General features: G+C 40.3%; 1 protein-coding gene across 1 annotated transcript in view; it reads right to left on the reverse strand.

The window, feature by feature from the left end:
- Nucleotides 1-27,226, reverse strand: part of LOC140236116 (sodium- and chloride-dependent GABA transporter 2-like) — a 77,231-nt gene that overhangs the window by 15,862 nt on the left and 34,143 nt on the right. Inside the window, exons 6-7 of the mRNA XM_072316091.1 lie at nucleotides 22,167-22,270; nucleotides 3,046-3,170 (exon numbers count right to left, since the gene is read on the reverse strand). Coding sequence (XP_072172192.1) covers nucleotides 3,046-3,170; nucleotides 22,167-22,270 — 229 coding nt within the window. The remainder of the gene's footprint in view (nucleotides 1-3,045; nucleotides 3,171-22,166; nucleotides 22,271-27,226) is intronic.

The raw sequence follows: 27,226 nt of genomic DNA on the forward strand, positions 1-27,226 counted from the left end.
TTATCTCGTAAATGACAACTCCCACATTCATCTCTTGGTCGTGATGCAACATTCGTGCAGTAATCAAATCACGGAGAGAGGGACATTCTATATAAGAACAAAACCTATCAATTTGGTCTCTGCAGAGGCGGCGTGACTGCATGTAATTACATAATGCAAGGTGACTTACTTTCATCGGCGTAAGACTTGAGTACGAAGGGATCCAAAAAGCAGAGTTACTATCTTCAAAGCCACTTTTAAATACTTCTTGATTGCCCAAAAGCAATAAGGAAAGAGAGAAGCTGATGCTGGTGGAATGAATGGCTGTTAGTGTGTGTGGTGGTGGTGTGGGCGGTTTTTCTCGTGGGTGGGGGAATCCCCCCCGCACCATTCCGTTTATCGGTACTCAAGTTTTCCGTACTTGGTAGAGAGGTGTAAGGGGGGAGGGGGGAGATCAATGAATACAGAGAAAGAATTCAAAAAAAAAAGTGCTGCAGTTTGCCCAACTAATTCGGAAATCACGAGGAAAAAGCCGGCTTCGTGTTTGCCCGCTCTTCTCCCTTACTTCCAATCACAATCACACGAACGATGACGGACCGTGCGCCCAGCATTCTCTAGCGAGTGAGTTCTAACGCAATTACCTCTTAGAGGACATGGGAGTCCGAGACACGAATGAATACAATCCCTCCTTGTTCAAACGGATGAAGATAATTGGCAATCGCTTTGATTGGACAGTTTAATATTCGAGTATAAAATGAGTCTACTCATGTCCGGCTGCAATAAGAGAGCGAAAATGCTCGGTAAATGCCGGAGGCTGAATCTCTTTTTTTCCCCTTCTTCTTCTTCTTATTCTTCTTCTTCTTACCGATATGATTAAACACTCGAGATTGGAGCGATTATGATCAAAGTCCTCGGAAAAATCTGCGTATGGCATTTTGTCATCTCGGAAAGGAGAGAGAACAAAATGTTGGCACACACGTGCACGGGTTGACTTTCAAAATGCCAACATTGCATCACCGTATTCTCCCAGACAATGAGTAAACACGCCAACGAACGTTCTCCGTTCGTGAATCGTGCAGGGTGTGGACCAGTGTCCTTATAGGTATACATTACGCGGGACTTTATCGAGGGGTGGGGGGGGGGGGGGGGGGGAGGAGGCATATATTTATATAAGAAAAAAAATTGCCCGGTACCAAAATTGCTATCTTTCAAATACAAGGTGATATTTGTGAAAAGTATTTTCGGTGAACTTCTGTCGCTTTCTCGAAAGAGTTTTAGAGCTATGTCTCAGCAATCGCAGATGATTTGGCGAATGTCAGGCAGTACACGGAATACATACAGAAGTTGACACATCTTACCAAGTTTTAAATACTTTGAAGAAAATGAAAACTTCCCGCCACGTTTGCTTAGCATATGCAATGTGTTTCATTCAGTCAGTATGCATAAAATGGAACGCATCATTATCCGTAGGTACAGACAAAGACAGAAGCAGAACCACATGCAGGAAGAGTGTGTGTGAGAGAGAGAGGACATTTTTTTTTTTTTTTTTTTTTTTTTTGGGGGGGGGGGGAGATGTTGGAGGGAGAAAACAAAAGAAACACGAAAACAAAAGAGTGGAGAGGGAGAAGAAAAAAGAATCCGTAAAAACAAGGATGAAAGAAAACCCACGCTGTGGAATGATTCAAGTCAATGTGCGGTTCAACTATACATGGAACGACACACAGGTATGTTAAGATAATTATCTGGAGTTTAATGTACATGGACAGGGATAGAGAAAAGAGACCCCCCGTGAAGTGATGCTGAGAGCCAAATATAGGTTAACAGAGTGATAGATAGATCGGAGTTAGGGACTGAGCAACTTATATCGCAAAGAGAAGGGCGAAACCAGAACACGATGTCAACAGCAATGCGCCACATACGTGTGAGAAAACAGTGGCAGAGAGATGGAAAGAGACGCAGAGAGAGAGAAAGAGAGACAGGGATATATGACTAGACAAACACGATATACGACACGCACAGTTTAATAGAAAAACAAGAGAGAAGAAGAGAATGAGAGACAGAGGGGGAGAGAGGGAGGGAGAGAGGGATGGCGAGGGACGCAAGGGGTGAGAAGGGGAGATATTCATAATATATAATTACTAGACATACAGACACACTATACAACATGAATTGGGTAAGACAGGGAGAGGAGGGGAGGGGGTGTTTGGGAAAAAAGCTCCACATCTTAGTACATCACTCTTTTCCATCGCTTTATGTATTCTTAAATACCATTGCAAAGTCGGTATTGTTTTCTCGTTATATTTCATTTTCATTTCATTTTATTTCATTTCATTTCTATTTTATTTTATTTGTGCTATGCATACTATGTATATATTAAAAAATACAATTATGTTTTCTTCATTTTGTTACTCATTATTACTTACGTTTTTGCAATTTGTTTTCATACAAGTATTCTGCTTATACATTGTATATAATTTTCGCTGTTTATTTGATGAAAATCAAAATAAATTTGAACTTTGAACTTTGAACTATTTCATTTCCAATAAAAGTATAAAGAGCATGACATTGGTATACACAAATAATTTATTTAATCATCAAATTATACACAAGAATATATTATAATAATCCGTATACTATAATAGTAAAAACGTATACTAGTATATATTTTGTATTATACTTATTATACTTGACTCGTACTTCATTCAAACCATTCAACAATATTATTTGATAAACTGATAAATGTATCATTGTATTAAGTATTACGTCCGGTTTCGTTTGAGGGAAATAAAGTATAAATCACATAATAAATTGAATTGAATTGAATTGAATTGAATTGAATTGAATTGAATTGAATTGAATTGAATTGAATTGAATTGAATTGAATTGAATTGAATTGAATTGAATTGAATTGTATTGAATTGAATTGAATTGAAAAAAAAAAGAGAAGGGGTAAGGAAAAGATGTTGGAAGTGGGGCGAGGGATTGCATTGTGGGAACTAAGAAACGGGAGTCTTGCATTGCATATACACTGTGTGCTATAAAACACGCCCGCCGACGAACTCCCACCTGATTTGGCCACGTCACCGACTTCGACTCCCTGCTCGCCCGCCATGAAGCCCAGGACGGCGAAGATGACGAAGCCGGAGTAGAGACTCGTCCCGCAGTTTGCCACGGAGAAGATCAGGGCATCCCTGGAAGACGAAAAGAAAGAGCGGGGACTACCATCACCATTTTTGTTTCGTTCTTTATCATGTTTACATCGATGCAAACTGTCAGTCGCAAATGAATCCAAAGATTTCAGAATTTATGGGAGTAAATGTTTACAAATCATGATTTCAGCCGTGTCTAATACAAAATATTGATCAGCCTCCCACGTACTTGTTTATTTTTCCTCCGATCATGGCATTTACTTTATGCGCCCCATAAGGGCAAAAGCTTTTTTCCCCTAAACGTAGGATAATTCATGCCAGCTTGCCAAATGACTGATTCCAACAGTTACGACGGCTGCCGCTATGTTCTGGGCGATTTTGATAATCAGGCTCTACGAAAGGTTAATGCCTATGTCTGCACAAAAATTATCCAACGTCTGCCGTTAATCTAAAATATCACAAAACAATGCCAACGAAAGGGAGAGGTTTCTCATTGAATTTTGATGTGCTTTCACAACGAGATTATGCATGTATATCACGTCGTTTATGGCGTACTTCTCTAAAACCACGTCAATACTGTGCATCGTTTAACTTCTCATCAGCGTTCCTTTTTAGGTTCCTCCTTTATGTCGACATGGTATTTTCTTAATAATAAAGACCGACGAAGATAGCAGAAATGAAATACAAAGGCAAGAGCAACATCCATATATATACCTCAATCTCTTCTTGAACAAAGATATTATCTTTCTAATGTGAAATAGACATAAAAATAACTGCTGTCACGTCGGGCAAATGCATTATTTCATTATTCTATCAAGTTTCACACACGTTTCAACATATCGATTGACCTGATTCATGAAAAAAAAAATAATGAACAAATTCTTTCAGTAACTATAGTAACAGTCGCTGTGAAATGGAATCCGACGTACATGTGTAATCAAGATTACTTAACACAATGTAATCACGACTAAAACATGGCTTGATTGAATCACGCACCTCGAACATCACAGGTCTGAATTAGAGAGGTATTGTATGTGACTGTAGTCTTCTTGTCCAAGCGCAGACAGTGTAACTGTCGCAGATTGGGGAAATTATGGTAAGCCGGATGTGTGATTTAGTGTGTCGTTTTAAGCAGTATATATGTATATAGAGACCTTATACCATCGCACGTGGAACAGTCTCACACGTTACACAGACATGAATATCTGGCTCGTCCCATACTACTGTACTTCTATCAAGGGCAGTTTCAAGGCCACATGCAACACACGAAATCATTAAAATGCTCAGCTCCCTTAAACTGATCCAATCAGACGTAAGTACTAACAAGCTTACGATTGATTTTCCACGCGAGTTGCGATTTTTATTTTTCCCTTTATTTTTACAGGAATACACCAGTTATTTCTTTTATTCCTGTTACAGAGTCACAACCGCTGCTCATCTATATGTTTGCTAATTTAGCGATGGATATAAGGCTGAATCAATTACCGAGTCAGCTTTCAACAGTCAATATGACCCCCATTGTAGTGATTCACGCCTTTATCACTTAATACAGTCAGTCTATTTCAGCATATTATATCGTCTGAGAGTGCATTTTTATTTGGAAAATTAATTAACAAGATTATTCAACGCAACGCTATTACCTTCAGATTGCCAATTAACCTTTTCACGAGATCTTGTGATATCGGGTGTTAATATAAGAGTTGCGTACTTTGCCGCTTCTTAGTTCTTTTAACACCAACTTTTTCTCCAATAGCATGCTCTTTATTTGGCTCTCTAGGAAAAGAATGGCCTGTGCATTCCAGAGCACACACACATACACGCACATGCGCGCACACACACACACACACACACACACGCTGATACACATTCATTGGCTTTTCTATTCAATCTATCATACAATTATCTGTTTTTTCACAGAAAGCAACATACGATGCTTGACTTTGGCGAAAGTAATACATCTTAATAGTTTCTGGCTGTCTCGAGACATCGCAAATACGCGGTCAATTGATGCGCGATGGATGAGTAGGCTGTGTCCGTGATCGTCGAATTATGCATCGGCGGAAGCAGAAGTGTCTACCCAGGGTTCAAATGGCGACAGACCAGCCGAGGGGAGATGAAAGGGAGAAGGGCGTAAATGGGAGAGAAGAGGAGGAGGGATTAGGGTGAGGTATAGGGTGGGGTGGGGCGGTTGGGGTGGAAGATAGTGCGACGCGCTCCTCAATTACAAAGCATGCCATCTCTGCGACGGCCGCGCAAGGGGCGGAGAGCAGGGAACGCTGTGTGAAGACTGTTACGGGACTCCTAAAAGCGCGCCCATCTGTAACGCGAACAAATATCGTCTTTCCCTCTCCAATGGCCACTTGTAAGTCTCTCGCTGCCTCGAAAATAGAGTTGTAAAGTGGGAGAGGAAAGGCGATGGAGAAAAAGTAGAGTAAGAGATGTTTCCCGTTGATGAGGAGACGATGATATGATACGGGGGAGGAAATGCGCCGGCCATGCACAAGACCTTGTCTGTACTTCATGAGCTGCAACTATATAGCCTCTCTTGTCATAATCATGTGTAGCTGCCGCCTAGCAATAAGCAGACTTTGCGGTCAGGAAGTGACGATTGTTTGATATGGAATGTGCTTGCCCGCCAAAATACCATGTCATTATACCGTTTTCCTATTATGTCCATTATTGGCCTCTGAGTTTGGCATCTAGTGTTGGGCGAGTATCTCTCGGAGACGCGACTGGTTTTGAATATTAGATTGCCATCGCCGACTTTCGGACAGTTACATGGACTGTGTGAATCTGAAGAGAGAATTCATGTTGGAAGATTTGCGCACGCGCGGACTGACTTGTAGAATAACAGTCACTGGCTGAGCAAGTTCCATTTATCACCGTGTTGAAATAAAATTAGAATGAAATTCATGAAAAGAAAATAACATTGAATGCTTTCAAACACATCCATACTGAGATGAAATAAATACTACAAAGGATGGCATCGCTTTGGCCCATCCTACTTATCATGAACTATGTCTCCTATGTCTTCAAACAAACACAATTTTGATACAAGTACCACGGTATACATTTAAGTAAAACTAGTGAAAACAATTTCATACTGTCGAGTACTGCAGCATGATCCTGAACTTGAATTCTACTACGTACACGCGATGGCTGGTAGAACATGATTATTCAAGCCACAGGTTAAGGCGGTGATTCAAATCTAGCCTTTCCTTAGTGAAAATTCCGATCCCCGAATGATGATTCCGATAAGAATCAATGATAAAACCTTATAATTCGCATAATAATCTAAAGCCCAGCTAAACTACGTGGAGGATTTATAAACAAGCTGTAAAAAGTCCACACTCGGCGCTCGACCGGGATCCGGATGACAGACAATTAAAGAGATAACCAGTGCCCTTACAAGATCTGGTGTTGGGTTGGTGTCATGTGCCGATGTGAAAGTTAAAGAGGTACAGGGGTAAAGTGGGAGAATTAAGCGACACGTCGGTGAAAAACCTCACGGCTAAAATGTCTCCTTAGCACACCCTTTTAGCGTCACTTGTAATCTAGTAAGCCACTTAAGCACTGGGTGGACTCATTATCCCTGTCCAAAGCACTTAAACGGTGTCCCCATGACGCAAGCGATCTGAGGGGGGAAAAAAAGACAAACCCTCACGGAGCCGACTGGAGAAGAAAATGCGTGAAGTTCGCCATCCTTGAGACCGAAGTCATGGGAAACCTCCTGACATATTTATTCAGTGCTTTTTAACACCTCAAGTGTTGGTGCTGGATCCATAATGGTGTACGTGTAAATGCGTGTGTGTGATTGTGTGATTGTATGCTCTTGTGTGTGTGTGTGTGTGTCTGTTTTGAGCGAAGATTGAGGTTGGGTAAAGACAGGAGGATGATGATGATGATGAGAGAGAGAGAGAGAGAGAGAGAGAGAGAGAGAGAGAGAATGAGAGAGATAGATGGATGGAAAGATGGATGGATGGGGGCGCTGTGACAAAGTGGATAAGACTCCTTAGCTGACTCCCAATCAGGGGACTCGAGTTCGAATCCAGGTCAGTGCTTACTTCCTTGGGCAAGATGTTTTTGCCCACCAGGTCCCTCTTGACCCAGGTGTATAAATGGGTATTTGGCAGTGCTAGGGTAATAATGAAGACATTAGAATAGTAAAATAGTAAAATAGTGCCAACACTGAAGAGGCTACCCTGGATAAAAAAAACCCTAATTATTATTATTATTATTTTATAATAATTATTATTATCATTACCATTATTATCACCATCATCATCAAAGGTAGAATGGGGGATCAAGGGGCAGAGTTGTGTACAGTTGGATGACTAGATGGATTGATGAACGTGTGGGTAAACGATGACTCAATAGATTCATAGTTTGATAACACAATATGGCAGACATAAACATGTCTTCAGGACATAAAATGTCACTGGTTATGTGCACTACATGTAGGTATGACGGAATGGGGGAAAAAAATGACAATATTATACAGAAATGTTGTGGTTGTTGTTATTGTTGGAGTGATTGTTTGTTATGGTTGTTGTTGTTCTTGTTGTTGTTTTCATGGCGAATATATATCGAGTGCAGTTATGAAGATGGGGGAAAAGACTGAGAAAATGAGAAACTGAAAACGGAGCACGGGGAAAATAGGAAGAGGCAGGTTGGGAGCGGGTCTCCCGAGAAGAGGCATGCTGTCCCGTAGCTGGAAAAAGGCCAAAGAATATTGCTCTCAGGGTGTGATGGATTACCCCTCGTGGTCTAGAGTGAAGAGGTATCGCTCCGGGTTGGAAAACAAATTAATCACTAAAAAAAAATGCTTCGTACGAATTGTCCGCTCAACCCCTCTCTAAACAACAACAAAAACATGACGATAAAAATAAGCACGCAAATGACATTCTTGATTCCCGCGATCGGGTTATCATATTCGGCTGCTTTATAGTTTGGGATTGCAATGACGTTGACTCCTCTCATACGAGCAGCGTTTGGGGTCAGTATCACCTATATCATATGTATATATAAAAGAAAAGTTTCTGACAACATTTCCATCATCTGACGTTTGTTCAGGATATCTGCATTTCCTCTTTCTCTTTCTTCTGTCATCCAAAGTGAAAGACCGCCATCTTCACGGCACTGACGCCTGGCGCTTCCTTATTCCTTTTATCTTTTTCCGATGCGATATTCTTCATTTTCATTTCATTTCAGTTATTCATTTCCATATCCAAATACTGTAATAAACAAAATTATTGTAAAGTAGCATTATACGATTTGTACAAGAAGGTGAAATTTCTTGAAGCAAATACAAATACAAACAATAATATAGTATACACACCTGCACCTACAAGCACAATACACGTAATTTACAAATAATTTGATAATCATGAAATCACTGTGAGTTGAAATAGTACTAGCTAGTAAGGGATATGGAGGGAACCTGTAAAAAAAAAAGCAGAGCTTGTACAATTAGCAAGTTCCCTAATTTTAAAAAAAAAAAAGTATTTGCACACGTGCGTATATATCCGAATAAACAAATGGGCTTTCCGATTCAGAAGATATAAAAGCAAAAAGATAAGAGATAAAAGAGATAAAAGATAAAAGCAAAGAGATAAGAGGAAGGGGTACACAGTGGTACAAGTAAAGCTATAACGGGACAAGATGACACACATGCATGATAACAATGATAATCAAACTTCCTTGTTACACGCTTTTACAGTTATCAGCTTTATCATATTTCTTTGGTGCACAATGTATTCAGAGAAGGATGAAAAAGAAAATCTGATCTTCAGCAATCTTGACATTGCAGCTATAATAAGTGTAGCCATACTCATACGCCTTTTAAATGCCTTATGCCGTTACCGACCGAAGCCAAAATTTACACTTAAAAAATGCAATTTATTTGTCTCTTGCTCATATTTTGAATACGTGAAAGCATTGCAACAGTTCATGCGAGAAGTGTTTTCATATCTTAAGTGGAGTATTGACAATTTGCCAACTGTCAAAATATGACAATTTGCGCGCGTCTCTACTTCTCTTGCAAAACGAGCCTAATATTTCCCTCCCTGAATGAGAAGAAACGGTAACTAGTGGGTCTTACTGACTACACACGTTTCTAACAATGGGAAAAAAGAAAAAAAAATCGATAAAAAGATACCATTCACACGAGTCCAATTAGAGCGTCCGTTTGAGTGATTCACTTTTTAACATTCAACTGGCATTCATTTCTCACAATGGCCGGTGGATTAAAGATGCGCTCATAAAGAAAAAAAAAAGTAATTTCAAAATGCGAGATAAAGGAGGTTCGTGCAAGCCATCAATAATATGACAATTTGTATAACAACTTCGCTTCACAAATTTAGTCACACAAACATCATTGCACGAATGATTTCTTTCCGAGTCAAACTAACAGTTTTCTGTTTGTTTCAACTGTGTAAGATAAATGTGCCGATGTATATATATATATATATATATATATATATATATATATATATATATATATATATATATATTAATTTCAATATGTTAATAACGCTATCGTTAGCATGTGGTACACTGCAATAATATTTCTCTCTTCACCTTTCAGCCACATTATTGCGATATGTGCCGGTGTTATAACTGCCAATAATACCACCGTGATCACGGATGTTATACTATAGCCCACGAACCTGTCATACCTAATCCATCATGAAGTTCTACATTGTCTAAACATCGCGTTAGGGAATCGATGGCTGCAAAGGAAACCCAAGTCTTCACAAAGAGGGAGACAGGGAGAGAAAGGGGGAGCGGGAAAGGGAGCGCCGCTACAGAAAAAGAAGTAGCCGTCGGATCGAATCAATATCGCACCGCCCAGAGGTAAAGATGAAGACACGACTCCATCTGCGATTAGATATGAAATGCTGTTTTCTTTTAATTCAGTATTGATCGCGTCGCGACAGAGCCCCGGAATCAAGAGGTCCGACCCATCTCTCCCTCTCTCTTCCCCTCCCTCTCTCTCTCTCTCTCTCTCTCTCTCTTCCTCTCCGTAATGCCAGATATCAAATCCCTCCCATTTTATACTTAACGCCCAGGGCCTGTACAGCAGCGCCCTACATGCTTCATGACGACCTGCGAAAATTCTGGGCTGCACTTAAAGAAGACGCCTATGGATGTTCTGTTCTGGAGCAATAGGAAGTTGTTGAGATTACCTGTGCTCGGTGTTCTCTTACCCCCCCCCCCCCCTCCTCCCGATCTCTATGTATCTCTAATCTTCGTCTTATTCTTACTAGACCGTCCCTTTCGGAGTCTTTTCTCCACATCAGCGACAGAAACAGCCTTAAGGTATCGGCAGCAAAACATCGCCGGAGCATTGCTTCTGATCAGAAGAGTAAAGAAGGCAGACTACTGACAGTACCTGTTTTAGAGTTTTGCAACCCTCTTTTTGCGGGCACCCCAAATCCTCACGACATAATTCCATCCACAGAAAGCCGAGGGCAACAAAACAGAGTGTTCTTTTTCTTCTCTTTCCTCTATATCAATCTTCCTCATCGCGAAGCCAAAAGGTATAATCCTGTTCTTTCTTTCAACTTTGTTCCCTTTGAACTTTCAAGGTGCTCTTTAATATAATGCTCAGCGACAATATTATCAAACAGATTACACTAACACTTGGAGGCGAATGTTGAGTTCCAGAAGAGTCATCAATGACATTTCAAATTAGTCTATTCCCTTTCACCACCATTCATCTCCTCCCTCCCCATGTTTCTTTTAAGAATGAAGAGTAATCTTTTAACCTTTTAAGTATAGTGACGACAACAAAAGACACAGGAGTGACATTTTAAATGTAGGCCTAAAATATTGAAATAGATTGAAATTAAAAAGAATAACCCTCAAAGCGATTGCCCTTTGATGAAGTATTGAGAACCTAGTTAGGGTCCTTGTAGTTATTGTTGTTATTGTTATGGTTATACAGTTATCGTTGGATGTGATGAATAGGTGTTTTCAGGACAGACATCTTGCTATGAAATACAAGCACACACACACACATCCACCACAGAAGCCACTTTCACATTACACTCGTATTTCAGGGCTATACGAAACAGTCTTGCTTAAATGGAACACACATGGATCACGGTAAAACTTCCCTACGTCATCATGAAGAGGTACGTGATTCCTCCTCCTTGCTCGGACACAATGTCGTGTCAAAGAGAGAAAAACAATCCCTTTCATTTATTAAACCCAAAACATTGTTCTCAGAAGGGCGCAAAATTCACCTCCCACCATTCGGAATTTGTTTGCAATACAACACGGAAAGGGTTTGGCTGATGCGATTTGTCGGGATGGTGAGTTGTTTTGGAGCCTTTTGAGATCAAGAGTGTAAAAATAATTTCGCATGGGCATCTCGGACTTTTATCCCTGTAGCGCCATCCCCATGCAGTAGTGGGTAGGTAGAACTTCACGTGATGATCGATCGTGCCCTAGCAATCGTATTTCCAACAAGCTGCGTGTGATTCACTTTGCCGATCATCGATACTCGATTATGAAAACAAAACAAACAAACAAAAAAGTTAGCAACCACAATCGGGTATGCTCTGAGAGTGTAGTACTTATTATTTCACATTTTCGTCATCACCCAACCCACTGAAATCGTGTTATGTCTGCCTTCTTTCACACATTTCTTATGCATAACTAATATGTGTATATTTTAGATCAAAAGTGGACGGTTCTGCAGGCATATAAGAAATATGTTTTCCTTTAAAGAAATTGTAAGCAAAACGTACTTAAAGGTCTACTGTGTGAAGTTAGGCGAAGCGAGACTATTTGTCCTTCACTTCAGCTCGATTGCTATTATTATATTAACAATAACAATATGTGACCGTGCACCTCAAAACGAACATAAAGTCACACACACTGATTTCGCATGAGGACTGAAAATAAGTGAAATGGGTCAACTATAGCCGAACTTGACTTTTTCATAATTTCTGAAAGAGCGGGTCTTCTTTTACATTATGCTAAAATTTGGTATCATAAAACGGGCAGGAAAGTGTGTTTTTTAGCAGTTTATCTCGAATATTTTTGGTAGAATAGTGTGATTAGGTGTGTCTTCAGAATCCCTTTTTCATTTTTTGTCCACACTCTTCACTTTCAACTCCAATAACTTTTGAAAGGATAGTGTTACTGTTTTAAAAATTGGCATTAATTATGGACAGAATGTGTTGATGAGTCATGCTTAATTTCAGTTTAATCTGATCATCTCTTCATTGTTGTAACTCTGATGGTTTACTTCCTGTTTTTTGTCCCATTCATCGCACAGCCAGCACGGTTTGGGAAAGATTAAGCGCTTGAATAGACACTGTACTTCAGAGCCTCTTTTCTCAGTTCACACTTTACCTGATTTTGTGCTTTCTTTCCAATATTTAGATAGGTTAGGAGAGTCCATTTGATTTGAGTTATACATCATTTTAAAGCTTAAAGTCTGCTCTTTCAGAATATGGTCTTAACTAAAAATTAATGTCTGGCGACTTTTTGTTTGTTTTGAGGTGCAGGGTCACATATTATCATTGGGAATACCAAGCAATCGAGCTGAAGTCCGCGTTTCCTTCATAATGTATCATCTTATCGTTCCCGTGCGTCAGATTATCATGTGCCGAGAAAAAACATGATTTGACTACTGGCCATTAATCACATTTTTTTTTTTAAATTTCTATCATAAAATGGGCTCTAGAATCTCTGCAATCTGATTGGTCAATTATCATGCATTGATTTTTACTGATCCACACAGAGCCATGCGTCCGGTAAATCCGAACGCATGGTTCAAGCCTTGTACTGTAGGAATAATGGACGCATGATGGGGGTAAAGGTTGAATTTCATGAATATATGGGCCCATTTTATAAAATGCATGATGCACAGGCCTATTTCGTGGATCAGTGAAAATTAGATGCTCTTGTTTAACTTTGGAAACAGTAGTCTGAAACCCACTCGCTGTGCTCGTGGGTTTAAACAGCTCCAAAGTTAAACTCGCGTAACCAATTCTCACCGATCCACTCTGTCCTGCGCATCATTGTATCATGATAGACAGAGAGATCATCACTCAGGTTACGGGGATCAAATACAGGGCAATGTCTTCGTCTCTGTGAAAATAGTATCATCGTATTTAGCTGCTCCATAAATTCTCAGAAGGTGCACGAAAATTCTCGGCTCTTTATCAACTCACTTTCCCCATTACACTTTCCTGATCATTCGTGATGCGAGTTCATCCAGAGCAATGCACAAACAAAGCCCCTGGTTCTTATGATATCATCATCAGACTTGCTCGGGCGATCACTTTCAGAGAAAAATTGAATTATCTTAGCCACGAGCGCTTCCATCTGCCTTAAAATATATATACTGAAATATTAGGGCATGAAAATTGCGAGAGTTTGGCTTTACTCCTTTCTAAACATGGGCCTCACTTTTGAAGCTAATCAGAGTTGAATCATTTCGTAATCAATGTGCTTATCTCAGTGCGAACCTAATTTCGGCGGATAACTCCTGCAATTTTGTTTGGACGTGCGCCTCGATGTCTCGGCGCCTCTGCGCGTGTGAAAGCTAAGTAGAGATGTCGTCTGTAGACATAGTAGCAAATTTATAAACAACCACAAAAACAAAACAAAAACAAAACAAAAACGAAACAAAACAAAACTACCAATCCAGAAATAAATATATACATATTTTAAGCCACGGGGTCCAAAAGTCGATGTCCTTGGAACAGCACTGTATAACTGGAGGAGATGCCTTTCTCCTGCTTGTTTTACATATTTCGTTTCCGCTTCTCATATATGCAGTCTTTCAACAACAAAAAATCAGGCAAAATCAAAAGTAACAAATATATCGAGCTGAATTTAGCTTGTATCTTAATATACTCTATAAGACTTTGATTTTCCAGAAGAAGTTGAAAGTGTATGTGAAAAACGCAAGTAACAAGCTACTGTAAGTCAGACAATTGTCAAACTAGAAGCAGAGAGAAAACCATAAATGTTTGAAACACATACTAAAATGCATAAATATGTATTCTATCAAGTTTTCTTTTGTCTCTTTATATTATATCTAAATTCAAATTACATTGGATTGCATGATGTATCATTTTCTTTTTTTCCCTCCATATCGAAACACTGGCTTGCCATTGATATGGAGATTATACTTCATTTATTAGGGTTAGTCTTGGGAGTCCTGGAGTTTTTGCCAAATGCTGGAGTAACCTCGCATGAATATGACGAGAAACCGTTATAAATTCGAATCACAGAAACAAAATGTAAGGCAAAGGATGCATTAAAAATGCCTCACTACGATTCGTGGCCTTAGAGAAGAAAGCGCAATAGGAAAATCACTTTACTTTAAGGATATTCATAAGCTGGTCGATTTGGTGCGAATCCGAGGCAAGCTGTATTTCCACGGGGCACATCCTAACGTCATCCATTATCAATTCAGCGCATCGCTGTCGAAGTGGTTTTAAGACAATTGACAGCAGGCATTGAAATCGAGGGAGGCAGATAACGTAAAAAAGTGGATTATTATGCAAATAACGTGTATTTGAAAACCGCCATCTAGTGACAAGACATGGGGTTGGCGCACGCGACCTTAAGTGGAAAAAGGACTTAATAATTTAATTCTGCTATACCAATCTTATTTTGGAGACGGATGCGGTCGACATGCGCGATCAAGCATATCCCACGATAAGCTCAAAGACCAAAGAATTCTTAAAGCGACAGGAATACTCGTCTTATTTTCTCTTCAAATGCATAAGGTGCAGATTCTTGATAAGAATGCAGTGAGATTATTAGGTCAGTGCTCCTGAAAGTGGTAATAAAAAAAAACAAAAACAAACGTGCAAATTCAGGTACAAGTTAGGAGCGTTTGATTGTCTGTATGTATGACTTGCATCATATTGTTAAGATAACAGAATAGCAAAATCACTAAAAAAAAATAATTCATCTAACTGCGACACACGGATTTGGCATTAACAATGAATCTCTATTTTATGAAGTCATTACTTCAACTAACGCTCATCGTTTATACAGGCAATGTACAGTTATCATTTTACCGTTGGCTACTATCGCACTGGGTATTTGCTTTCTAAATTATACACTTGACCATCACTAAATCATTCAAAATTTATCTTACATTCTTTCAAACAGAGTATAGTATTGAATATACCTATATGTACAATGTGTACAATGTACATTGTTTGGCTGATTACTTTTGTATATTATATGATTGCTTTCAACATTTATTTTTGAAGTAAGTGCAGAAAAGTATATGCAAACAACAAGTTTGCGGAAGGCTACGAGGAGTTATGATGTGAAATTGACCATAGCTGTAGTTTTGCTCGTTGGAGTTTCACATTCGTCCCTGCTATGTAAGAGTCGATGTACTTTCTTCCTACAGTCACGTGTTCTCCTATGTAGAGTAAGGTCACTTCAGCAATGAAATTTCATGTTTATTCTGGGTCGTGAGGATCCTGTGATGCAAATGTCATTGAGTGATGCTGTCACATACACATGGCCGAGGTTCCCCATCCCCTCCCCCACCCCCCCCCCCCCGTTTCTCCAAGACGTCACAATCATTCCATCACTCGTGGAAATGAAACCCTTGAAACATTGGACAACTTCATCCTCATTTTCATAATCATTCTTCGTTTGTGTTTTTGTTTTTGTTCGTTTTCTTTGCTGAAACTCTCGCAGATTATCCTTGCGTTTTATCTCTTAAATTTTGGAGTTTTTTAAAATAATTACGGGGAAACCTATAGCTAAATCTCCGTTATTTCAGGATGTTTGTCTTAATCTGAAGTATGATTCTTCGCTACCAGGAGTCAGCAAAGACATTTTGGTGGGTGAGGAAGACGGGGGGGGGGGGGGCTGCATGACCATCTGCCTGATTGTTTCGGATGAAGGTCCAGACAACGAAGAGCATGGAGCCCGTCTCTGCCCCGCTACTCCTCGCCAACGTACATCGTGTCCGAAATATCAAAGTGCACGCCGGAACGAGACGCAATATTTGAATTACATCGGCCAGCTTTCAATACGCTGAAAAGCAATTAGATGCGTTATAGGATCAGCGTCCAAATCCTAAGCCCCCCTCTTTCTCTCTAACAATCTCCCCCCTTTTCTGTCTTCGTGATAGCATTTATATTGGTAACCTTATGCCCCTTACAGCGATATTGCTTTCAGCTTCAATCCCAGGCTCTATACCAGTTTCCCGCCGACAACGTTTTAGTCTCGCCAAAGAGGACGGCTTTTTTTTTTTCCAGCCTACAATCAAGGAGACGATGTTTTGCAAATCAACCCCATTAGGGGTAAATTGTTAAATTGGCAATATTACATAGCTGACAAACATAGCGATCATCAAGCAAACGTTTGACGCGGACGCACGAAAATTCCCCCCTTTTCCTCTCATGTGTAGTTTCCTTTTGCCCCCCGGTTTAGCATGCGGGGCACCACGCGACGCTCTTGGATCGCCGGCTGGTGACAGAGACTGGGCTCTGGAACAACATGCTCTCATATGAACGAGGCATCGATTGATCGCATTCGAGAGATGGGCTTTGAAAGGCACGAAAAGCGAGAGATAGGGATCAGGGATAGATGGCGGGAATCTGGTAAACTGAGAGAGAATTAGAAGAGAGAAAAAGATGGAGAGGGAGAGAGGCATTGGGAGAGGGGGGGGGAGGGAAGGAGAGAGAACGAGGTGGAAAGAGAGAAGAGAGGGAGAGAAAAGGAAACATATAATGCTAGACCAAAAAGTGCTCCGCAAAAGGTCACGTTCATGCAGAGTACGAGGCCACGATGTGCCGCGAGGATTTTCAGCATCATAGGGAGCTGGGTATGATAGGCGGCACCTTCCAGGTAGCGACGCTCTATACCCCTCTTCTCTTCCTCCTCCCCCACCCCTGCCCCCCCCCCCCCAAACAAGACCAACCACCGGCTATTCCCATCTACTCTGGGGGGCTGGTCAGGTACAAGTGCAGCGGCTCAGTTCATCTTTTCACCGTGTGGCGCGGGGCTAACATCCCCTCCAAATTTGATCTGTAGCATGTCAATGGTGAATCACTCATAAACCAATCAATATCTCATCTTCACCTTAATGCACTTCAAGGTTAACGGACTGCGTCTGAGCTGGCACGCTGAATATCAAAAGACATGACGGGGGGACGAGATGAGGAAGCTAAAGCAGCAATAAAGGAGAAAAAAGGAGGGGAGACCGGAGATTGAGATGCGAAGGAAAATGAGGAGCAAAATATAGGAAGCAGCCAAAAAAACAAACTTTAAGAATAATTATTCCTCGGGCTGGATGCGGGCCGTAAAATGTGTGACGACAGTATGAAGGCTGCGCACGCGCCATTGCCATCCAATGTCAGCCCAATAGAAAAAAAAAAAAAACCGCGCCGAAAAAGCAATTGATTAAACACATGGTAGAAACGCTAGAGTCTCTTAACTAATAATGCATATTATTTGTTATCTACGCGTTGGTAGTAATGAAATGAGCCGCTTTATTGATAGCAGCACGCGCGAAGCTTCAAATGGAGCACTTTGAATATGAGTGAGGAACTAAGGAGAGGGATAAAGAGAGAGAGAGAGAGAGAGAGAAAGGAAGAGACAGACATGCAGAGAGGGAGAGGGAGAGATAGAGTGAGAAAGAAAGAGGAGAAAACCGATGGGAGAGTAAAGGAAAAGAGAGAGAAGGGGAGAGAGATAATGATGAAGAGATAGAAAGTACAGCAAAGTTTTGCGCATCATCACAGAACTTGGGAGAAGATATATTAGAACACGTTAGGGAGTTCGTCGTGTGCCCTTATTGCGTCGACGGCAAATGAGCAGAAAGCTTAATGTGTAATAATTAGCGAAGTAATTGCTCCTTACATTATCATAACGTACGCGTCACTTAATCTTGTCGTTAGCTGATGTGACACTCGCACACTTGGTGGTGTCTAATGTCTTTATCGTTATTGCTTCTTGAAGGCCGGTAATTTCCTATTTACTCATCATCATTAATAGTAGGAGGACACAGCCTTCAAAACATCAACAAAATAGATTCACACTCGGCAGTCTTATCCCTGTAGGAATTCGTCTTCAGAGTAAAATTACGACGAATTCTCTTTTAGCTGTTTAGCCGATGATTTATGACATATCTATGACGTCATTCGCTGTTGATGCTAACATCACTTCAAGTGTTTTGATTGTCGTGAAAAGTCCGGTTTTCAAAAAGGGGAAAAACGCATTAGAAAAAAAAAAATCGATATGAATCTTACATTCCGAATGAGTTTGTGTGTATGAGTTACTTTCGTGTTTACGATTGTTTGTCGTGAGCTTGTGTAACATGTAGTATCTGCTGGGCTGAGAGTCGATCTGCGTGCGTACGTGTAAAACGGAAACTAACAAATCACGGGGAAGACATGTAAAACACTTGCGATGTGAAACTTGCAAAGAGAATACATCTGTGTGTGTATCAAGTTGTGAACGTGTGACGCACTCCGTGTGTGTGCATTTGTGTGCACCTGTAAAACAAAAACAATGCGCTCGACGATGCTACGTCGCCTTAGTGACCGACTGTTTGAGCACGTTACCTTGGTGACGAACCGAGCAAACATTCCTGATGGGTCAAAGCGTCAGACACACGCGAAGCCAAAAAGCGCGGGAAAATCGTGAAAGACTAGACACGAGAAATAATGAAGCCAGAGTCACCCCAATCTTAATGTAATCCCATGCCTGTCGAGCGGAACGGCAATACAATTGGGAGGTAAGTGATCATAACCCTTATGTACCCGGAAATAATGGAGGTGGGGGGGGGGGGGTGTAGGCGTAACAATGATGTTTCACATCGAGGGAGGTTTTATAGATGAATTCGTCCAGTCAATGTCTAACAATGAACTCTGCACTTTGCTCTTTTCCACGCAGATTTCTATGTCAAATTGTCCGGGAGAGCAAGTTGGACATAAAAGGAACAAAATATATATTAAACGCCACTGAAGGCAATCTTTCATCCCTCCTCCTCCCCCACAACTTCTCTCACATACCTAGAAATACAGTATTAAAAAAAAATTCGTCAATGGTTTGTGTTTCCATTTATTTCATTTTTTTCTCGACGTTCTGGGGGTAACAGAGCGATTTTTCTGTTGAAATGTCGACAACGAGAAAAAGATATCGGAAAAAAAAAAGTTTGTACCGCAGCGGTGAGTGACGAAAAAAAGAAGAAGCTAAAATCTACTACAAAATTTTGCTTGCATTGACCTCGCGGATTCTGAACCCCTAAATGACAAGCTCCGGTTGGAAAGTTGAGAACCTATTCTCTAGCAGCAAGATGATTAAGATTTTAAGAAGTGTAATCGTGAGGCTATAATACGATCACTTCTCCTAATCGAAATGTTATTACTGTCTAATGAAAATTATAACAGTGACAATAAGTGCATCTTTTTATCATTACTCATGCCGCCTAATGTCAACTAATGGTGACTAATGACTAATGTTGGGTCACTCGTACACGTGCGGCATCATTCCTACTACATCCCTTCTTAGTTTAACTTTGCCAAACCCTCAAAATGTAGGACATTTCGCGTCGCGGGTCAGTTGACACCAGAACGGAACACGTTTTATTGGTCGGCTTACATCAATTCGTCTTTCATCATCACACAGGATACATTCATCGCCTTTATTTGATTGTCGGTGAGTACGTTTTGTGTGTGTGTTTCTTTGGGAGTGTGTACGTAGTGCAATTGATATCATGAGATCAGCAAGTGATGTGAATCAGCGTGGAACTGAAACGGTGAACACCTATAGACGCGTCAAGACGATTGAGTCCAAGGTGTAACCTTGACGCATTTCCTAAAACTAAAATCGAATTGTGATTGAGTGCTTCTCTCTCTCTCTCATCTTAATGGATACGTCACAACACAGAGAGTATGGTGATATTTGCTTTTAGTTCGAAAAGAAAACATCGTCTTGTACATAGCATTTACGGGCACCGGTTTCTCATGATAGTCACATCAATAGAGCCAAAATCTACACCGTCTAATTAACTGAAGAGTAGTTGTCTGGAGAAAACCCGAGAACAGCTGTCTTTATACGTGTTGTCGTCATTTACCACCAGTCTTAATAAATTGTGGCTATTAAAAAAAGTACCATGGTGGGTGACCAGTAACTATAAAAGCTTGCAGCAAAGCAACGCAGAAAACCAACATCAAAAGATTAGTGAATTTTCCTAGCTCAAAAAAAAAAAAATGAATTGGCTTCAAGGAAATGAGTAAAATCTGTATTTCGAGAAGGTTGTTCTTTTTGCCCTTGGTGGTGGTGGTAATGGTATTGACGGTGGTGGCAGCGGTGGTTGTGGTATTGGTATTGGTATTGGTATTGGTATTGGTATTGGTATTGGTATTGGTATTGGTATTGGTATTGGTATTGGTATTGGTATTGGTATTGGTATTGGTATTGGTGGTGACAGTGGCAGTGGTAGTGGTGGTGGTGGTTGTGTAGGTGGTAAAGGTAATGGTAGTGGTAGTGGTTGTGGTGATGGTGGTAGGGGCGCATGTCGCGAACTTTCTATCGGCTCTACCGGAAGCAGAAGTGGACGTCACTGGATGGAATGTTCGTGTTCTATCTACAACAATGCGCAGGCGCAGACGCGAATGGGATAGTGATGGGTGATAGTTCACCTTAGGGCGCAAAGCCTTTGACAGAAGCAAATGATGGATTGCTTTTGCACGATCTAATGTAGCTGAATATGGATGAGGAGATAAGTTGAAGTCAATCGCTCCACGCCTGGCCTGTCTCCCGCTACCCCCCCCCCCTTGCATTTTACGGCACAATAATCATAAGTGTTATTTTCTCCCCTCCATCTGACGAAATGATTACCGTATTATTCGCTGCCAGCATTTTCCCCCTTCTTCTTAAACTAACAGTTATACGTATATATCTTTGGGATAGATCAGGAATGACAGCAAGATTTTGCACCGTGCATGGGGAAATAAAAGTGAAATTTATGTTGTAGCTTGAGCGAATGACGTCAACAGTCATCCGTGCTCGTAACAGCTAGAATACGCCTATGGAAATGAGATTTGTGAAGGACGAAGACATATCATTACACATTCGTCTTTTGTGGGTAACGTTCTCTCTATCTACACATAACACACAGACAGAAACAAACACACACGCCCATCTGTCTATCTACCTACTAAGTATTTGAATATAAATATGAATATATATTATATGTTTATGTATACAACCTTATGTTTCAGAAACGGATTTTAAAGGATAACATTAATTTCATATTCTCGATATGAATTCTAACCCGTTTGTTGTTTACTTTTATGCCGGTAAAATGGAGCGTTTTCATACTACTTAAATTTGTGTGTATATAGGCCTACACATTATATAGACCTACCTGTATATAATTTCTTTGCTTTCTACTCTTTGAAATGTTCACGTGTTTTCATTTTTCGAACATGAATAAAAAACAAAACCTCTCTCAGCTCATTATTTGAGATTCTTTTGAATTATTTGGTTGGTGAATGATCAACATTTCCGCATGAGTAGAGAAACTCGAACTGAAAGGACTGATAAGCCAGTTCGTAGTTCCACTCGCGCATGAGCAGAAAAATAGTCTTTTTAGATAATAGGCTTGTTGGTTTTTAAGTTCGCTGATACAAGCATCTGTGATATGATCATTATTCATGTTAATCCGCATAAATGGTACTTGTCAGCATATCCACTTGACAGCAAGCCTTGTATTTACTGTACTTATATTATGAAAAAATAAATTATAATGCGTTCAACGGAAAACAATGAAAGGAATGATTTCCCCAAGTGTAAACTGATGGGCCTTTCTAGTCACCTTAGTCACCTGGTTCAAACAGGTTCATTCTTTATTTGAACGTGAATTTCATAATTGTTATGTCGGACAAGGTTATGAATTATCGCTTTGACAACGAGTGAATGTGCCTAACCAACTGAGAAAAAAAAAGGCAGGCCATCACAGACAATATTTACCGTACCACAAGGTGGATAGAAGGAAAACATCAAAAATAAAGTTTGGCTCACCTGACGAAGTTGTGCCTGTGGGTGTTGTAGCTCCCCAGAGCGATGAGAACGCCTTGGCCGAGCGAGTAGGAGAAGAAGATCTGAGTGGCTGCATCCATCCATACCTGTGGTGTATAGATGTTGAAAATATGCAGGATGGAGATGATGAGTTAAGTTTTTAACCATTAACCAGTTTATTTACATAATCAAATTTGAATGTCAATTTGATTTCATTTCTCTTCTTCTGGTCACAGAAATCTATGCGCATCTCTAGATAGTAGGAGGTGCATCCATCCATACCTGTGGTGTATAGATGTCGAAAATACGGATGGGGAGGAGTCAAGTTCTTTCCTCCAAGTTGAGATAATTCGTGAGTGCAGTTGTAAGATTTGCACAACCATTAACCAGTTTATTTACACAGTCAAATTTCAATTTCAATTTGATTTCATTTTCTTCTTTTTTTCACAGAAATCTATGCGCATCTCTGTATAGTGGAAACTTGCACCTGACAACCAGAAGACATTATAGAGGTTTTCCCGACGTAGCAACAGATGCTTTATGCTCAAGCCGACTTCCAACTATTGAAAAGCACACTGCGGGAGAAGGTGCATGTTACGTGCAGACCCAAGAATGATATTCATTAAGGCGAGTTCATTTCATGAGGAGATAAATTGCCACAGTTTCGTGTCATGAAAACCCAGTTCGGTCCACTCAGAAAAAAAATAATGTGGGCTTAATCCTCCATTGCATCAACCGTGCACTTCATCCAAATTTAAATGCCTGCATCCTACTGAGTTTGTTCCATACATCACGTCTATTACAGTCCAAACTCAAAAGCGCAACATCCCTCATCCCACTTGTACAATAAGGCCAGGTGGGACAGATATCAATAAGTCCTGTCATCAAGGACGACCTGTTTATATACAAGTTCAATGGTGGTTTAGGATTTCGATCCTGTAAGGGTTAATGGAAGGAGAGTGTATATGCTAGTTCCCCTCCCCCTATGGAATATTGCATACTATATAGCTCACGATGCAACTCGGCCCTGCATTGGAACGAAACTTGTATCCGAAACGCTTTATATTTTTTTCTGTCCCTGTGATTGGTTTCAACGTTTGCTTCGTCATCTGTGCAATAATATTGTGGGATCAGAACAATTCCATTGACACGCGCCATTTAAAACGACTCTTAAACAAGACAGGAACCCTCTGAAGCTATAGGGTCATAATTATTGATCCTTATCATACAGAAATGAACAAAAGATCACATTAACACTTGTGAAATTGTGTCATAAGACACAGTTCTAACTTGACCATATGCTTGGCATGTAAGGGAATGAAAGGTTGTACTACGAAGCAAACGAGAGTGAATTACCAGTGATATACTGAGCAGTGAGAATACTCGGGTCTCTCTTTTCCAATAACACATTTATTTTGTCCATGATATACAGTTCTGCATTTGCTTAGTTTTTCTTTTCCGCTTTTAAATGTATGTTTATATTTTGTACCACATTCACTTCTTGTATTGAGTATTGCCTATGAAACAATTTATGTGATACTCGAAATATAATTTTTTTAATTGAATTGAATTCAACTTAATTCAATACTATTCATAATAGGTTGTATTGCTGAGATATATTGCCGAGCCTGAAATTCATTCATGTCAGAAAACCTGCACGGGTCTTCGTACAACACATCGCACACTTAAGACACTTGATAACACTGCGACGGCAGAATTTCTGAAAGCATACTAAAATTCATCTCGAGCTTTGCCGATTGAGCTGTTTGATGCAGTGCAAATGCATGATAAAAAAATGCACCTAAGCATACGCAAGCTTTGAGAATTATGCGATCTCTATTGAGGGATCCATGAATAAATGCCACCACGCTAAAAAAACAAACAAACAAACAAACAAACCAACCAACCAACAAAAAACGGGTGAACAAAATAATGGTTCATTCCAGCAGTACTTTCCGTACGCGAGAACTCATCTACGGTAGATGTGGTCATAAATGGAGTTTTTACTTTGTTATCTTAAGCATTTAGCGTGGGTTTTCGACCCTATTTTCTACAGCTTTATATCGACACTACATAAATGGCTCTGGCAGCATGAAGAACCTAGCAGCTTAGATTTTAAAGTCAAACTGGAAACGCCTTTAAACTGTGCCTTAAACCATGTATAGCTCCATGCATGCTTGAACTTAATCGTCGCTATTCTGACGGTGGGAATTAATGCTGACAGAGAAGCGCAAACATTACGCGCTGATGTTACACTATACCCGACGTATCGAGACGAGACGGAAAGGCAGTCACCAGCGGGGTGTTTGCTTTGCTCTCTCCGCAGAACACCAACTGCTTCTTCAAATGTTCGTTTGTCGCTGCAGAAGTAAGGGACATGTATACAGCATGTATGCATAAAGATGTGGGTTTTTTTTCTCCAAATGCACTGCATATATCCCAGCCAACTAGTGCATACATGATTATTAGCTGCCACTGACAATTTATGTGACCGTGCGTTGAGTAGTGAATCTCGTAAGATGACGTACTTAGTATGATGGACTAAAAAGCCACTTCGATCAGTGATTGGGATTTTTTTTTTTAAATTTGCCTTGGTTTGTTTGTCTTTCTTTTTATGGCAGCAAACAATAAATATTGGTACTACGGTCATTTTGACAATTTTAGAGATCAATTTCAGCTAATTCAATCACGAACAAGGTGTGTTGTGGCAGGCGAAGTCAAAAGGTTCCGGTACAAACGTCCACTAAGATTGGTTGCAAGAATGACTTCATAAATCACTAGAACTCTCGAAAATCTTGTGGATGCGCGATAAAACGATACACCGTATACGGGAAGCTCTTTTATCGAATTCTTCATGAATCACATACACTTCTGTCAAAGGGGAGGCAAGGTTACTCCGAGAGACTCCTACAGGAGGAATCAGGCCATACTTATGCAGCTGTCATTTGTATGACGCACCTCTTGACCCCCGGGAAATGTGCGTCATGGTCGCGTCAAGTACCACCAATTTGATGACGCGTGGTGCCGTCACGGGAGCAAAATGTCCGTCACAATACTGACCCATTATGTGCGTCATAGTCGGTCATTTAACCAGAGTGTGTCAAAAGGTTCGTTAATGGGACCGTCATGGTATAATTTTGCGAGGCTTCTTGCATGGGGCATGGTATCCCTCCGTAACATCTAAAACAAACTCGCGATCGCGAGTCGGCCGAATTCACCGGCTCCTGGAAACGCGAAAATGACACAATTTTCAATCAGTTTTATTATAACATACTGATACTCACTTCATTCTCGTATGTCTTCTTTTTCTATCTGATGTCAGACTAAAGGTCTTTTCAGAAAGTTTGAGTACAAATTTGCTCCAAAACCACACTACCAAACACGATTTGTGATTAAAATCATCACATACAGCCCGCGGCATCGCGAAGCTCGCTATCCTTCAATCGCATTCACTGTAGTGTAGCATCGACCGTCGACCGTGGAACATGCAGCAAAACCACGTGCGTGATGTCGACCATGTGGTACATGTATACATACAGTACACGCGTACATACGTATACAGAAGGCGAGGCATATGGCAGAGGCCAGGCCCCAAAACACATACAAACGATTATGGAACTAACATTACTGAGAGTCTATTAAAACCTGCATTAACTTAAAATAGTAAATTCTATTTAAACACTAGCCATATAAACCATGTACCTAACTTGGGTTTAATAAGGTTCGTGTTTAAATAGGCAGGGGCTTCAATCAAGCTGTTTTCGAATCGGGGAAGGGGAGGCGGGAGGTTACGGAAAAAATTACTGTGGCCAGGCCGTAGTTTCGCGAAACTAGATAGTTTGCCATAGCAACGTGTATATCAAAACACGCGTTTCTATGGGATGTCCATGAACTAGGGAACGGTTTAGAGAAATTCGAAGTCATTCGAGGTTGAAGTGGTTTTTTCCTACGCATTTTTTTTTTTTTTTGTTGTTGTTCATATCTAAAAAATTCGATTTCTTAATTTTTTTCAACTGGTATTTGGGAGTCTTGTAATATATTTAAAATGTTGATAGAAATTTCTGAATATATTCAGAAAGTACGCCTAGGCGCCTACTGTTTGGATAAACGATAAACATGCAGTCTACGTTCGATACGAAGAAATCATTACGTCTTTCACGAGGAAAAACATACAAAACAAACAAAAAACACCTACGAACGAATGTTGATAGCCAAAACTTTGATAAGTAATAAGCAGTTATCATGAGCGTGAACTGAAATTAATTGTCATGATTTTGTTGTCTAACCAGGTGATGACTGCATCTCATTGAACCTACTCGTAGTGAATTTCTCTGGGCATACGAGACCTTTTAAGTATTTCTGGCTCAGTTGCATTTTTAATTGACTGATTAATCGATCTTTTTTTTTTATTGTTCAGGGAACATAAGATATTCGATCAAGTACATTATATTCGACTGTTTGATGTTTCCTACTATGCGCCAAAAGAAAGGCTATAGAATCACGATATCTTTGCAATGATTCCTTTAATTCAACTAATGAGCTGGTTCTTCGATCGATATTTCCATGATATTTACACGCTGTTTATTCCAGTGCGCGCATTCTTCCGTCTGGCACGCACCTGGGTGTGGCACCTGCTTTTGTGGAAATTTCCACAAGGGGAGAGGGGTGGGGTGTCAAGTTTCTTCGAGCCGAAGAGACTGCATGTAAAACAATCTCTTCGCTCTAATTTATTGTCATTCGTGCTTTCCCCTTATTCTTTGCTGATATTGAACATTTAGATTTAACTTTACGAAGGTTGGTAGCACGTGGTTCTATTTTGTTGTGAGGTGTATGTAATTTCTTTTTTTTATCATTCTTGGAAAGGAAAAGAAGAGTAAGGGGGAAAGAAGAATAAGAGGGAAAGTAAAATGGAACGAACGGCACGTACGCTCAGCATTCACAGTAAGCCGTCTTTTTACACCAGCATAGTATCATCACCATCAGACATCACTCAGACCATTTTAGCCTTTTCCTATCAACATTAAGAAAAATAAATAACAAATACAAAGTATCAACACCTCCCA

The sequence above is a fragment of the Diadema setosum genome, chromosome 1 (assembly GCF_964275005.1).
Source record: "Diadema setosum chromosome 1, eeDiaSeto1, whole genome shotgun sequence".
NCBI classification, from domain to species: domain Eukaryota; kingdom Metazoa; phylum Echinodermata; class Echinoidea; order Diadematoida; family Diadematidae; genus Diadema; species Diadema setosum.